Source organism: Dioscorea cayenensis, chromosome 14, assembly GCF_009730915.1.
Source record: "Dioscorea cayenensis subsp. rotundata cultivar TDr96_F1 chromosome 14, TDr96_F1_v2_PseudoChromosome.rev07_lg8_w22 25.fasta, whole genome shotgun sequence".
In the NCBI taxonomy this organism is placed as follows: domain Eukaryota; kingdom Viridiplantae; phylum Streptophyta; class Magnoliopsida; order Dioscoreales; family Dioscoreaceae; genus Dioscorea; species Dioscorea cayenensis.
This window is the reverse complement of record NC_052484.1, coordinates 20,623,398-20,637,084: the sequence shown is the minus strand read 5'-3', so window position 1 is coordinate 20,637,084 and position 13,687 is coordinate 20,623,398. Positions and strand designations below refer to the sequence as shown.

General features: G+C 34.1%; 1 protein-coding gene across 1 annotated transcript; it reads right to left on the bottom strand.

Moving 5' to 3' along the window:
* Positions 1 to 4,258: 4,258 nt before the first annotated feature.
* Positions 4,259 to 7,544, bottom strand: LOC120275893 (subtilisin-like protease SBT3.5). The gene is made up of 10 exons (XM_039282622.1): positions 7,389 to 7,544; positions 7,216 to 7,307; positions 7,037 to 7,134; positions 6,788 to 6,949; positions 6,084 to 6,700; positions 5,912 to 5,973; positions 5,556 to 5,816; positions 5,349 to 5,463; positions 5,085 to 5,256; positions 4,259 to 4,981 (listed from the first exon to the last, which is right to left on the bottom strand). The coding sequence occupies exons 1-10, from the start codon at positions 7,494 to 7,496 to the stop codon at positions 4,437 to 4,439; spliced, it is 2,232 nt and encodes a 743-aa protein (XP_039138556.1). The 5' UTR covers positions 7,497 to 7,544; the 3' UTR covers positions 4,259 to 4,436.
* Between the last annotated feature and the right edge of the window lie 6,143 nt (positions 7,545 to 13,687).

Below are 13,687 nucleotides of genomic sequence, written 5' to 3'. Positions count from 1 at the left end.
TGTAATAAAAAAAGATGTGGGCGGGACAAAATCACAGTAAAAGATGACATCAAAGTATCAAACATGCAAATCAAGGATTGTTGCTATTCAAAAAAATTATCCACATCCACTGTAAATTAAGAAACTAAGCTACAACAAATATAACCAAACATCCACAGGAATAGCAGACCCTCCCGATCTTCTAGTCAGGCCTGAGTCGTCAGACGGTGCCTTTCGCCTGATTAGATTTTATCTTCCTCTTTGTTCTAGCTCTTAGTTTATTTTCTGTCCTTCCTCACTTCTGGTGAGAGTTTCCTCTTCTTTATACTGTTTTCTTTATTTTTAATAAATCAGTGGTTTATCCACTCTTTTATCAAAAACATCCACTCGTAATAAAAGACATCGGACAAAATCACAACAATAGAGGAAAGAAAGAAAAGTTTAAAAGTCAAGGATTGTGGGGATTCATTTTACTTATGACCACAAATATCTATAATTTACATTGATGTAACCACAAATTTTTTTTTTAATATAAATATTATTTAATTTTTTTTAGTTGCAAGTGTAGACATAATGATCTATTTTAAGGCTGTTTTCGATGAGTTTATTAATGTGATGCTGATATGGCACCGGAAACTGCCTTAAAACATGTTATAATGGTCGCAAGTGCAATTAAAAAAAAATTAAGTAATTTTTATATCATAAAAAAAAAATTTGTGACCACTGTTTTATAAATTGCAAATGTTTATAATCATAAATAAAATGTTCAAAAGAATGGTTTCGTGAAGTAACTATTTATGATTTATATGTTATAATCCAGGATTTGAATTAATGTCATCTTATTGATTTTTTTATGTAAATTTTGTTTCAATTGGAATATAGTTAGATTAGTTGTTTTTTTTCTTTCTTCTTTGTGCGTGTGTGAATGCGTGCGCGTGTTTGCGCGCGCAGGGGTGGGTGGGAATCATGAAAAGCCACTTAAAAGCCAAAGATGCCACAACTCAGTGCACATTATGCGAAACACCACACGAAGCCACTTGAGAAAATTATGTTCACTTTTGTGGGAATGTAATTTTCTTATATGTTACTTCAAGCAAAGGCTGCAGCCCTAAGCAATGCCTTTGTCGGAAAGTTGACTTTTAATTATAATTATAATTATTTTGCCACTTGTTTTTATGCTAACGTTGAAAATGGTCCCGTCATTTTAGCATCGAAGTAAGTTGTTAATATTAGATTGCAATAAGAAAAGCTTGAGTTTAGATTTTCTCTCTAAAAGATAAAAATGAAGAATAATATTTGATTTAATTATAAAGCTTAAGTTCTACTCAATATATTCAATAAAAATATTTTATTTATTTATTTATTTTAAAAATAGACAACAAGCACTCTCCATTTAAGGGTTTGTCAAAAAAACAAAAAATGTATAGATGTACACTAGTTACGATAGTTTATATACCCCATAAAAACTTATTAACTCGGTCATGCGTTATATGAAACAATAAAAGTCCATTGCATATACGTCCAAAAGATTTGCAAGAATCAAACTGAGCAACTAAATCCAAGGGACCCATTTTGAATAACACTATAAATAGTACTTGGGTCACGGAACAATGGGCGAAACACTGGTGTGAATCCCAAATAATCCAATTTAATATTAGTTTTTAGAACTAGGCAATAGTTGGCATCATTTGACACCAAGTCAAGATGATGTGGCAATGACGATGATGTGGCAAGCTTAGTGACATGACAAGATGACTTTGCAAAAGATGATGATGTGAGTTGAAGACTTGAAGACCATAGTTTGTCCTATATTTGGAGGATCTCTCAAGAAACCATGTGTATCTATCTTTGGTAAGAGCTTATATTTAGAGGATCTCTCTCAAGAAACCAAGTGAAGAAAATATATTGAAGATATCTTTAGTAAGAGCAATCAACTTTGGAAGATCTTTCTTGAGAAACAAGAAAAATAATGTGGAGAATATCTACACAACTATCTTTGGAAAGGAGATCTAATTGAAAACACATGGATATCTATGGTCACAACTAATTGAGAAGACTAACCTATTCAAGGACAAAGCTACTTTTGGCAAGAGCATATATTTGGAGATGATTAAAGCCCAAACTTCGATAAATGAAGATTATTCTTGGAAGATATATTGAAGAGCTAAACTTGGATTAAAGGAGATCAAGTTTAGTAATAAGATATTGAAGACCAAACTTGGATGAATGGGGATCAAGTTTGGAAAGAAGATTTTGAAGATCTTTGAAGACCATCTTTGGTAAGATGGAGCCGCACCTTAGTGGGAGCGACCCTCGGGAGAGTGACCTGCTGATTTGATGCGATGAGGCAAGCTAGTTGTTGGCAAAGATTGCTCGGGAGGAGTTAACTACATCGACTTGGACTGGCACAATCGGGAGGACTAGGGGTGTCGCAAGGTCGTGTTGCAATGGAGGGTAGAACTCACTCAGGATCAGTAGGTGGGTCATGTTGCAAGCTCGATTACAACATGAGTTGCAACGTCAAACTTTGGAAAGTGTCTAAGTTAGGAAAAACTGCAGAGATTCTAAAAGATGGAAGCACTATTTTTGAGACTTTGAGACATCTATATAAAGACCCTGCTCTGAAATTTAGATTGTGCCACCAGAGAGAGTTCTTTGGGTAAAAGTGAGTGAGAATGAGCATCGAGCAATCTAGGAAAGATTATTCTTTATCTTTGTGAGGATGAGTGTGAGAGTTATACTTATTGTTTTTCATTTCTTTTAGTGGGTTGTTGATCTCCAGGCTTAGCCTCCCCGATGTAGGCAAGTTGTGCCGAACTGGGTAACCAATTTGTGTGTTTCCTTTCTCTTGCGTGTTTGATTTTTTATTGAGTGTGTGTGGTTACATTACATAAGAGATTGAGTGAAATTAACACACTACTACACCTCTGGAACTAACAAGTGGTATCAGAGAGTTGGTAGCCGTTATTCACTTTGGTTTCAAAGTCGGTGAGATCCAAGCTTGTTCCGGTGATGGCCGGAAGAGGAGTGTTTGTCACATGACCACAACTACTAAGTGGTTCAAATTATTAATATTGGAAGGCGCGTATGAAGGCCTTCATTAAGTCACTTAATGACAGTACGCGGACCGTGGTGAAAGAAGGGTGGTCTCATCCAATTGAAGTAGATGCCGAGAAGAATGAGATCAAGAAGAAGAAGAGTAACTGGAGTTTAGAAGATACAAGCGCAAACGGGAAGGCTCTCAATACTATTTTTGGAGGAGTTGATGAGAACCAGTTCAAGTAAATTGCAACATATGATTGAGCCAATGCAACATGGGATATTCTACAAAGGATCCATGAAGAAACAAATTAAGTGAGAACCTCCAAGTTTCATATGCTAATTACCAAGGTAAAGAATCCCAAGATGGAAGAAGATGAGACAATAGCAATATTTAATACCAAATTGATGGGCATAGCAAATCAAGCATTCCAACTCGATAAGAAATATTCTGTTGAAAAGCTTGTTTGAAAAACTCTTAGGTCTCTACCAAGAATACTTGAAGCTAAGGTTGCGGCTATTGAAGAAACACATGACATCTCATCCTTGAGACTAGATGAATTGATAGAATCTCTACAAGCCTATGAGATGAACCAGAAGTCGGAACTAAAAGAAGAAGACATGGCACTGAAGGTAGAAGCTAGACGGCAAAAAGAGTGGCAACAAGGTGATGTAGATGAAGATGAAGATGAAGATAGAGAAGAGGATGAAATTGAGTCTCTGTCTAGGAAGCTACACAACATATTCAAAAAATACAAGATAACATGCAAAATTTTTAGAAAGAAGATCTCCTAAATAAAAAAAAAAGAGAAGTTGCAGAAGAAGGTCAAGTGTAGAGAATGTGGTGGCTTTGGTCATGCCCATGAAGAGTGTTGCCTTTTGTTGTTGGCCTCCAACAATCCAAAGAAGGGCAACTCATCCTCATAGTGTGAAACACCACATCAACCCATTACATAGAACACATAATTATATAACTTTCTGACAATGTAATCCTCTTGTATGCTTATTGTGAACATCCCAAGAATATATAGGATTTAAACTCTCGATAAAAGAGGTGGCAAGGTAATTATCGAGTACAACGCACTAATTTAAATTATTATTCATAAAAAAATCTATAATATAAGAACGAATTTTTATACATATATTTTTAATAAAATTATAAATCACACTATATTTTTGTATTTTCTTATAAATTTAAACATAGTGGGCATATATCTAATTGATAAAGAAAGAAAATAAATAACACAATTGTGGTTTCATTAAAACATGTTAAAATGATAAATAGTTGAAAATATCACAGAGGAAAACATAGAGCTCATTAAAATTTGCAGAAAGCTTCATCTATTACCATACAAGCATAATAACCATGATTTTATTCATAATTCTAGATAATTAGAAGTGCTTCCAGCATCCTGATTTTATGAAGCGTCTGAATAGTTATCATAAACCACAGTGCGCACTGCTATTGGAATTCTAACAGAATGACCCTTGCCATCTACCCAAGTCAAGCTTCCAAAAGTATACAGCCCCTGCACCTTACGAGTCGCCGTGAAAGTCACCTTGAAACTGTTCATCTTCTTCTTGGCATCAAACACAAGAACAGCAGGTTCCACCACCATTTTGATTCCTGAAGGAGGTTCAACCATGGCTTTATATGTCACATCCACATTCCCAACATTAAAAACAGTTCTCCAAACATTTTGGGTGGTTCTGAGATCCGGAATGGCAATTGAAGGAACATTAAGGTAATATAATGGTGCAGTGAGAATGTCACATTCACTGTCTAGAGCAAGAGTGCAATTGAAGAACTTTAGATAGTCGTTGGGATGGACATCATAAACAAGACCCGGATCCACAGCTCTATTTGGACTAACAACTCCACCGCCGTAATCAAAAGGGTCTGCAACCTTCCGTGGAACTCCGTTTGCAAAAATTGGTTGCCCGTATCCATCAGTGGTCATTGCTTCAAGGAATGACAATTAAGCATAAAGAGCAGCAAATTTGATGTTACTTATAGTAGCAATAGCAGCAGTAATAACGGTTGTGAGTGATAGTAGTAGCAGTACCGGTTGTTATTATTGCTGACTTAATAGCAGCAGGAGACCAATCTGGGTGAGCAGCTTTAAGAAGTGCGGCTATTCCAGAGATATGGGGGCATGCCATTGAGGTCCCTGACTCAAAAACATAAGAGTCACCAACCGCAGCCAAGATATTGGATCCTGGGGCTGCAACATCGGGCTGGCAAAACATAAATAATTAATAGAGTTGATAATTGTGATAGCAACACATCAGTTGATAATGCTGCAATAATTATGTCACATTCTGAGCACCTTAATCACAGAAGGGAAAGCATGGCTAGGTCCTCTGGATGAGAAAGCTGCCACTACGGGTGCCCAAACTTCATCTCCCTCAACAGTCCTAGTGAGACTCACTTTCACAGTTGAGCTGTCAGGCCACAAAGACATCAGCATAAATTCATGAAAGAGAGAAACAAATTCAGTGCTGAATTAGGAGTCAGACAGGAAATTGGTGCTCACTTTCCAGAAAAATAGAATATTTTCAAGGCAGCTTCAATATCTACAAATACACAAGGAATGCCATGGCATATATCAGAAACACCATAAAGTAAATCAGTGGGATACGCTGCATATATGACCCCTCCAGCTCCTGCTGCCACTGCAGTAGACAACGCTATCCCGAAGTCATCCCTGGGGAGTATGCTCGAGACCTCATTCGGTGAAAAACAGAGCACTATTTTACCAGTAAGATCCACGCCCCTGAGTGTCTCCTGGTTACACCTACAAAAAAAAAATGATAGTTTATTAAAAATAAAACAACCAAACAACAACACTCATACAATTCTACATATATATACTCAGTTGGATGATAGTACCTGTCGCCAGCAACAAATGGTTTGAAAGTACTGTATTTGCTCTCATAGAACAGACCTTGAGCCTGCAATTAAATGAGGTGAATTGGCGATTGATGGTGGATAGTGGATTGCCAAAAACAAAAAACAACAACAAAAAAAAAAAGCATTGAAGCCACATATATGGGATAGGTACCACTAATTTGAGATTGTTGTCGAAGTTGAGGACGGTGGGGAAGGAGCGGTCCAAGGTGGATGCGGCCACGCTAATGATCCATGGAACAGAAGCCGATACAGTCTGTGGCGCAGGGCCATCGTTCCCTGCCGCGAAGACGATGGTCATGCCTTTGGAAACAGCGAACAGTGTACCCATTTGCTCATCCACAAATGACCCCAGTGACAACGATAAGACATCCACGCCATCGTGGATGGCATCGTCGATGGCCTTGAGAATGGGTGCGTCGAAGCATGCACCGCCAACTCCCCAGCACACCTTATACATTGCCAGTCTCGCTCGGAGTGCGCCACCGCGTGCCGCCCCTGCCGCTATGCCGTTGAAGCTCACGTTGGGTACGAGCACACCAGCAGCAGTGGAGGCCGTGTGTGTTCCATGTCCGTTCAAGTCCCGTGCCGAAAGATATTCACCTTGCAGAGCATCCTTATCAACTCCTCGAGAGTACCACCGCACGCCGATCAGCTTCTTGTTGCAATGGTTTTCGTTGAATTGTTGCCCTGTTTGGCACTTGCCTTTCCATCTTGATGGCATGGGACCGAAACCTTCATCTCTGAAGCTCCTTGATTCAGGCCATATACCTGAAAAATGGAATTCCTTCTCAGTAAGATTAAAAAACAATTAGAGAAACAGAGGAGGAAGAGCTCTTTAATTTGTTTGTTGCGTGCCTGTGTCAACGACACCAATGATGACATTCTCTCCATAGTTGGCTTTCTGGAGAAGTGTTCCTTCTTCAGGGTGGTCATATGGAAGACCAAGGAAGTCCCAGCTTCTGGTTGTTTGCAGTTGGCGTTTTTGATTTGGTTTTACACTGATCACCCCCGGAAAACCTGTATTGAGATTAAGATGACTGTTTGAATGCCTAGCTCGCACACTGTAATATTATTCACTGTGATATATATAGATACTATGGAGACCTGAAAGTTGTTTGGCTTGGGACTCTGTCAGTGTGGCTGCGAATCCTGAAAACCCATGCTTGTAACTATAGATTATAGACTTTAGAGCTTTCTCTTTGCTGGAAAAAAACGTCAAGTTTATGCCATCAGTAAAGTAAAACTATATATATTAAAAAAATTCAATGTTTATATACGTATACCTTCCGAGCAGAGATGTGAGCATGTCATGGTGTGATTTTTGGACTAGTTCTGGATCATCATGTTTACGTTCTCCCAGAAAAACAATGTACACCTGAACATTAGTGATGTTGATTTACTTGTTTCAAATTGAATGCTTTAGTGCATGAATCAAAGAATGGAATCTGAAATATACTCTGCTTGACTCTGCCTGTTCAGAGTGTTCTGCAGTGACTAATTGAGAAGCCAGTAAGACCATCAGAATTGAAGCTAATAATAAGGGTAGTGTAAGTGGAGAAGCCATTGTTCCAAGCTTGGCATGTTTGAGAGAAGGAACTGGATTGCATATTTATAGCCAGAGGATACAAGCTTGATGAACACTGTTTGCAGCTTATAAAAGCTAAGCAAGAACTTGATTAGTCAGTCCCCAAGGATTTTTCCGTCATTTCATCTAATCAAATATCACTATCTATTTTTTTTTATTGTTAATCTACAAATTTTCTATGCAGGCATGATTTTTTCTTTTTAAATAATTTTCTATGCAGGCATGATTAATAATATGTGGTCTTCATAATGCACGCTCCCAAAATTGAAAGTTGATTTAACTATGTTTAGCCACAAGCTATAAGAAAAGCAACACCTTTATCTCCACAAAAAAATTAAAAAAATTAAAAACTCCACCTTAGTTCAGCTCTTCCACTCTCACAAACTTCGTTCGTTAATTGTGTAAAATTATTTTTTAATGCCATTGCTCATCCCATCTTGTTCCACCTCACTTATTTCCACACATGTTCTTCACTTTTTTTTTACTTATATAAAAATTAATAAATTATAAATTTATAAAAAAAAAATTATAGGATTAAAGATAAACAAAGAAAGAAAGCACAAGTCTAACCAAGATAGGAGACCATCACCAGAGATGAAGAGTCATAAAATACAAATGAATCAGACGCAAATAATAGAGAAAAAAGTCACTGCTAATGAGACAAAAACCACCAAAAGATATCAAAGATCTTCTTCAGTTGTCAAGAGGAAAGATGGTGAGATGGCTCATTCCGGAGTCGATGTACCATAACTGTAGAAATCCAAACAAGTATATAAGTGATTTTAACAATAATAGAAAGAGCATTTTCACAAGTAGAATTATCACTCCCCTTATATATATATATATATATATATATATATATATATGATAATGTATATGTATGTAAGTTACATATATTTTAAATTACCCATATCTAATAGTTACAGTGCGCGCCGTGATTAAGGTATAGATAATAATTTTGATAATGAACTCTCTTGTTAGAAGAGTGGCCCAATTCATTGTGGGGGAAAAAACAAAAGAATGATCCATTTTGCCCTTTCATTCTTTATATATATATATATATATATATAAACCTTTTAATAATATTCTTGAATTTTTTATAAAATGGATAAACTAGGATCCCTTACAAGATAAATCTGTTATGTTTTAAGATAAACTATTAAGAAAATAAATTTTGTATTCATAATTTAAAAAAATATATATTCTCTCAAAAATATTTAGTTTATTTACAAATTATTACTTATATTATAATAATAATAATAATAATAATAATAATAATAATAATAATAATAATAATAAATATTGATACTCCACAAACACTCAATCATTGGGTTGGAAGATAGTACTTATATTATTTTTAGAAAAAATTACTTATAAGTCTTTTTTTTCCACTACCGTCCCTCTGACATTTTCACATCCCATATAGCCTCTCTTTTTTACACAGAGTCCTTTTCAATCCCTGCAGTGACATCCATTACTTGATTTTTTTTGTAATAACAGAAATGCCACTCTTTGTAATGAAAGAAGATAGTGGTCATGAAAAACACGACGATTATAAAGATGGTGGTCAGAAAAAACACAACAATAGTGGTCATGAAGAACGGAGGGAACGCCCATAACGGCCGCGATGTCCTCAAGTCTGAATGGATAGCATGCTATTCCAATCTTGAACCATTGGAGAAAGAGGAAAGCCTACCGAAAGTCGGATTCTACACATGAACAATCTACAGAAACTCGGGCCCTTTTCGCTTGGTTTTTGGCTTGCAAGAAGGCTAATGAGTTTGTGGGAACTTCGGTCGAAAGCCGAGAGTACGAAGAAATCTTTTTGGCAATGTCTCTCGAAGAAAGTCGTCAATGAAAAAAGAAGAAGAAAAAGAATATAAGTTGAACAAGGGGCAAAGAAGTAATTTCCACGACCACTTAACTACACAGTCACCTCTATTATTGGCATTTGGACTTGATGGGGATTTTATTAAAAAGGAGGGATAAGCAAACTTTTAGGGCCCGTTTCGTTCGTGGTAATGATATGTTAATATGGGTGGGCATGTTATATAGTTGGGAATATTATGGTAATTTGATATAACTTGTTTAATTGAAAACTTTTTTACCGGGAAGAGTAAATTACAATGTTTGGTTCCTCATGGTAATCAATTTGGTAAAATATGGAAAATCCCAAAATACCCTCATTTGACAGGGTATGAACGACCAATAGCACGCTTTTCTCTCGTGGCCGAGATCGGCATCATTGGCTAGAAGAGACCTACTCCTTTATTATCATTGGTTTTTGTTTTCCTGTGTTTGTTTAGTTTTTTCTTTCCTTTTTCTTTTGTTTCTTAGCTTTGGCTCTGTTGCCAAAAAAGCTCTCATCTTTTCGATCCATTTCATCGCAAGCTTGTTCCTTTTGATCAGGGCTTAGATGGGAGCAAGAATGGAGGTCCAATGGGTGTTGAAATAAAATCAACAATGAAGACTACAATGAAGCAAGAATCAAATCAAATAATCATAAAAAAGTATGATGATGGGTATTTGGGAACGAACCTGGATTGAATAGAGGTCCGATGGGTGTTGAAATCGGATTGCTTCCACTTCGGATGAAGACCTAAAACGCACCAGAAACCCTATCATAAGAAACAAAAAGAAGATGAAAAGAAATTTCACATTTTCCACCTTGTATTATGTTTAAAATAATTTTTTTTAAAAGGTATATTTGACTCAAAAAAATTATCAGATTACTATTAACTTGGTAATCTCATATAGCCACCTAATTTGATGGTAATGAGATTACTAAGTTTCTTGGTAATATTCTAATCTTGGTAAGGTAATGTTTTCACATTATCATCAACCAAACGACCCCTAAGAATTTTTGGGGCATGTGCAAACTAATAAGGGACTTATAGGTAATTATATGTTATTTTTATTATCAAATTTATGCATATTATTTTAACAATTAAAAAAAGATTTTAAAAAAAATTTTAGGATTTTTTTTTAAAGAATTTTGTTATAAAGTTTTTTTTAAAAAAAAACAAAGATGACAAACAAGGGTCGAATATTGTTAGAAAGTTGCTCCATGAACAATTGCAAGGTAGACATTTTAGATTTTAAGAATTAAAACAAAGTTTATTACTCAATATTCTAAAACAAATCTTATATGGATAGGTAAAAGACATCTCAATAATTTTTTTAAGATAATGTTTTCATAAATAATATTATTTATATTACAAAAATTAATTATTATTCAAAGGAACCCTCATGGTGCGAGTTGGAACATCACAACCATGACATCACACATCACAACCATAACACATGTAATGTGGGACTAGGTCATATCAGTGGTCATTTTTCATTAGTTTGTCTTCATTACTGATAATATTCAGATTCCAGAAAATAAGAAAAAAAAAATCTTCTTGTTTTAAATTACTTAATAAAAATTAAGTAATAAAATTTCTGGTGAGGATATTAGTTTTATTTTGTTATTTTTCTATTAGGTTTTTTTCTGTTTGTACTTAGTACTCTAAGTTATTTTTTTTTTTAATAAATTCATGATTTATTTATTTTATTTAAAAAAATTTCTCAAATATCAAAATAATAATAAAAGTGAGAAGAACATTAGTGATACCAAAACAATGGCAATTGATGCTCCTTTCTAATATATAAATGTATAATGTATCTATAATACTTTAAATACCAATGAACTATTTGTAGAAAATGGTATATATTAAAGATTCCAATCATTCCATGATGGGTAGAATAGAATTTTTGAATGATAATGACTTTTTAATAAATTGAAAGAAATTTTTATTATCGGACAAAATTGGATAGAGACTACACTTCTCTGTCTTCCACCAAGACTAATTTAATTAATGATGGCAAAGAAAATTAAGTTAAACTAAGTACGACTCGACATTGATCTTGATGTTATTGCCGGCTAAATAATCGTAGTTTCTAGTATTTACTCCCAATAGACTTATTTTATGTACTCGGTATTTTGTTATTTTTCAATTCTCTCTCCATTTTTTTCCTGTGCTTTTGATTTTTACCATCCGTTTTTTAATGCATTTATCCAGTTTATCAAAAAATAAATAAACAAATAAATGAAAAACAAGTTAAACATTTAATCATGACTTTTTTTATCCATTGAATTTGTTTATAATATTAAAAACTGCAAAAATATCTTTACATATATTTTTTTTATCAAATAATAGCATTTTCTTGTTAAGTAAAAGCATTGTTATTAATTAATTACATGCTAATTAGCTTTTATTATTTCCAAAAAATTAGTAAACTTGAAAGCTAAACTACGCAGCTGGGCCAAGAACACTTTTGCGGCTTCTAATCTTTATAGCTTACTTGTAGAATTACACTCACTTGATTTTATAAATGAAAACATATTATTTTATGAAGAGTCTAATAGCATTTCTCAAATCCGATTAGAGCTTTCTCTGTGCTAAAACCAAAATAATCAGACCCGAACCAGTCGACCGATTTAACCGAAAAAACCGAGAACCAGCCATATCATCAGTCTAGGTATACCCTATTAAACCGGCATAAAAAACCAGGTGTTAACCCGGTGACCAAGCCAGATCACAATGTTAGGATTTTAGACAATATTTAATACTTTATTATTATTTTCTCGTTAAAACCACAAAATCATATATATTTATATAATATTAATTTTTAATTTATAATCAATAAATAGAATTACAATATATATATATATATATATAACAAAAAAAATTAACATTTAAAAATAAAATCCATTAATATATTAATGTAAATACTTTCTAAAAATTTATTTTATTCAATAAACTAAAATATTAAATGAGGGTAATTTTATTATAAAATATAAAAATAAAATATTCTAACTAAATAAAAAATATAAAAAAAATAAAAACAAAATAAAAACTGAGATGGGTAAGTTATATAATTTATTGATAAGATGTATCATCCATATAAAAGGATAAGAATTATTGAATTAAATTTCTTATCCATTCTAAAAAAATCAACCAATAAACAAATAAATAAGTAAAAAACACTGAGAGGAGTTCGATAATTATATATTAATATATTAAATTTGTAAAAAAATAAAAAACCTAAAAATAAATGACATAATTAGAAAACACTAGTGTATACAGGTAATTTATCAATTTAAATATCAAATTTGATTAGTTTTTTATATTATAATTATGGTTTTAATATTATATTTGCTCATTATTAATTATTATAATATTTTTTTATGTTTTATTATTGACTCCGGTTCAACCCGTTCGAACTCATTGATTTAGAATCTTGGAGAAAACAAGAAGAAATTTACATGAAACAAAGATTTAGAATCACTTGGCTCAAAGAGGAAGACTCAAATGCAAAGTTTTTTCACCTACTGGCGAATGGAAGGAGGAATAAAAACTTCATACCCCGGATTCGTTTTGGCAACCTTAGCGAAACCAAGAAATTAGGAAAATATTCTCTAAACACTTCCAAATACAGCTCGGCACCCCAATCACTCATAAATTCCTACTTGATTAGCAAAACTCATTTGACTATAAGGAAAGAGTTAATCTTTCCTTTCTTGAACTTCCATTCACTTCAGAGGAGATAAATAAGCAGTATTTGGTATAAACGCAGATAAGGCCCTAGGCCAAGATGGCTTCCCAATATTCTTCTTTTAGAAACACTAGAGCTTTATCCAAGAGAACCTCATAAAACTTTGCGAAGACTTTTATGAAGGATCGATCAATTATGAGCGCTAACTGGGTTCATATCGCACTTATTGCCCAAAAACACCGGCGAAGTCATCGAAGACCCGACCTATCAGCCTAATTAACTCTACCTGCAAAATTATCTCTAAGATCCTTGCCACTAGACTAAGTCAAGTTATTAATGACCTAGTTGATGAATCTCAATTTGGCTTCATTAAGGATAGATGTATTACAGACAATATCGTTGTGGCCCAAGAAGTGATTTTTAATCTTCAAAAATGGAAACTCCTTGGTTTTGCTTTCAAAGTGGAATTTGCAAAAGCCTTCGATTCTCTAGATTGGAACTTCTTACTTTAGATTCTAGCAGCTAGGGGATTGAACCCCCGATGGTTAGCTTGGGTTCACACCAATTTAAAAACTTTGAAGACCCAAATCCTTATGAATGGGACAACCAAGGGGTATATTCAATGCAAA

Coding starts and splice junctions, on each gene's coding strand:
- LOC120275893 (XM_039282622.1), bottom strand. CDS start 7,496: ATGGCTTCTCCACTTACACTACCCTTATTATTAGCTTCAATTCTGATG. Junction 7,135..7,215: donor CTCACATCTCTGCTCGGAAG/GTATACGTATAT, acceptor GTTTTTTTCCAG/CAAAGAGAAAGCTCTAAAGT. Junction 6,950..7,036: donor CCAAGCCAAACAACTTTCAG/GTCTCCATAGTA, acceptor ATCTCAATACAG/GTTTTCCGGGGGTGATCAGT.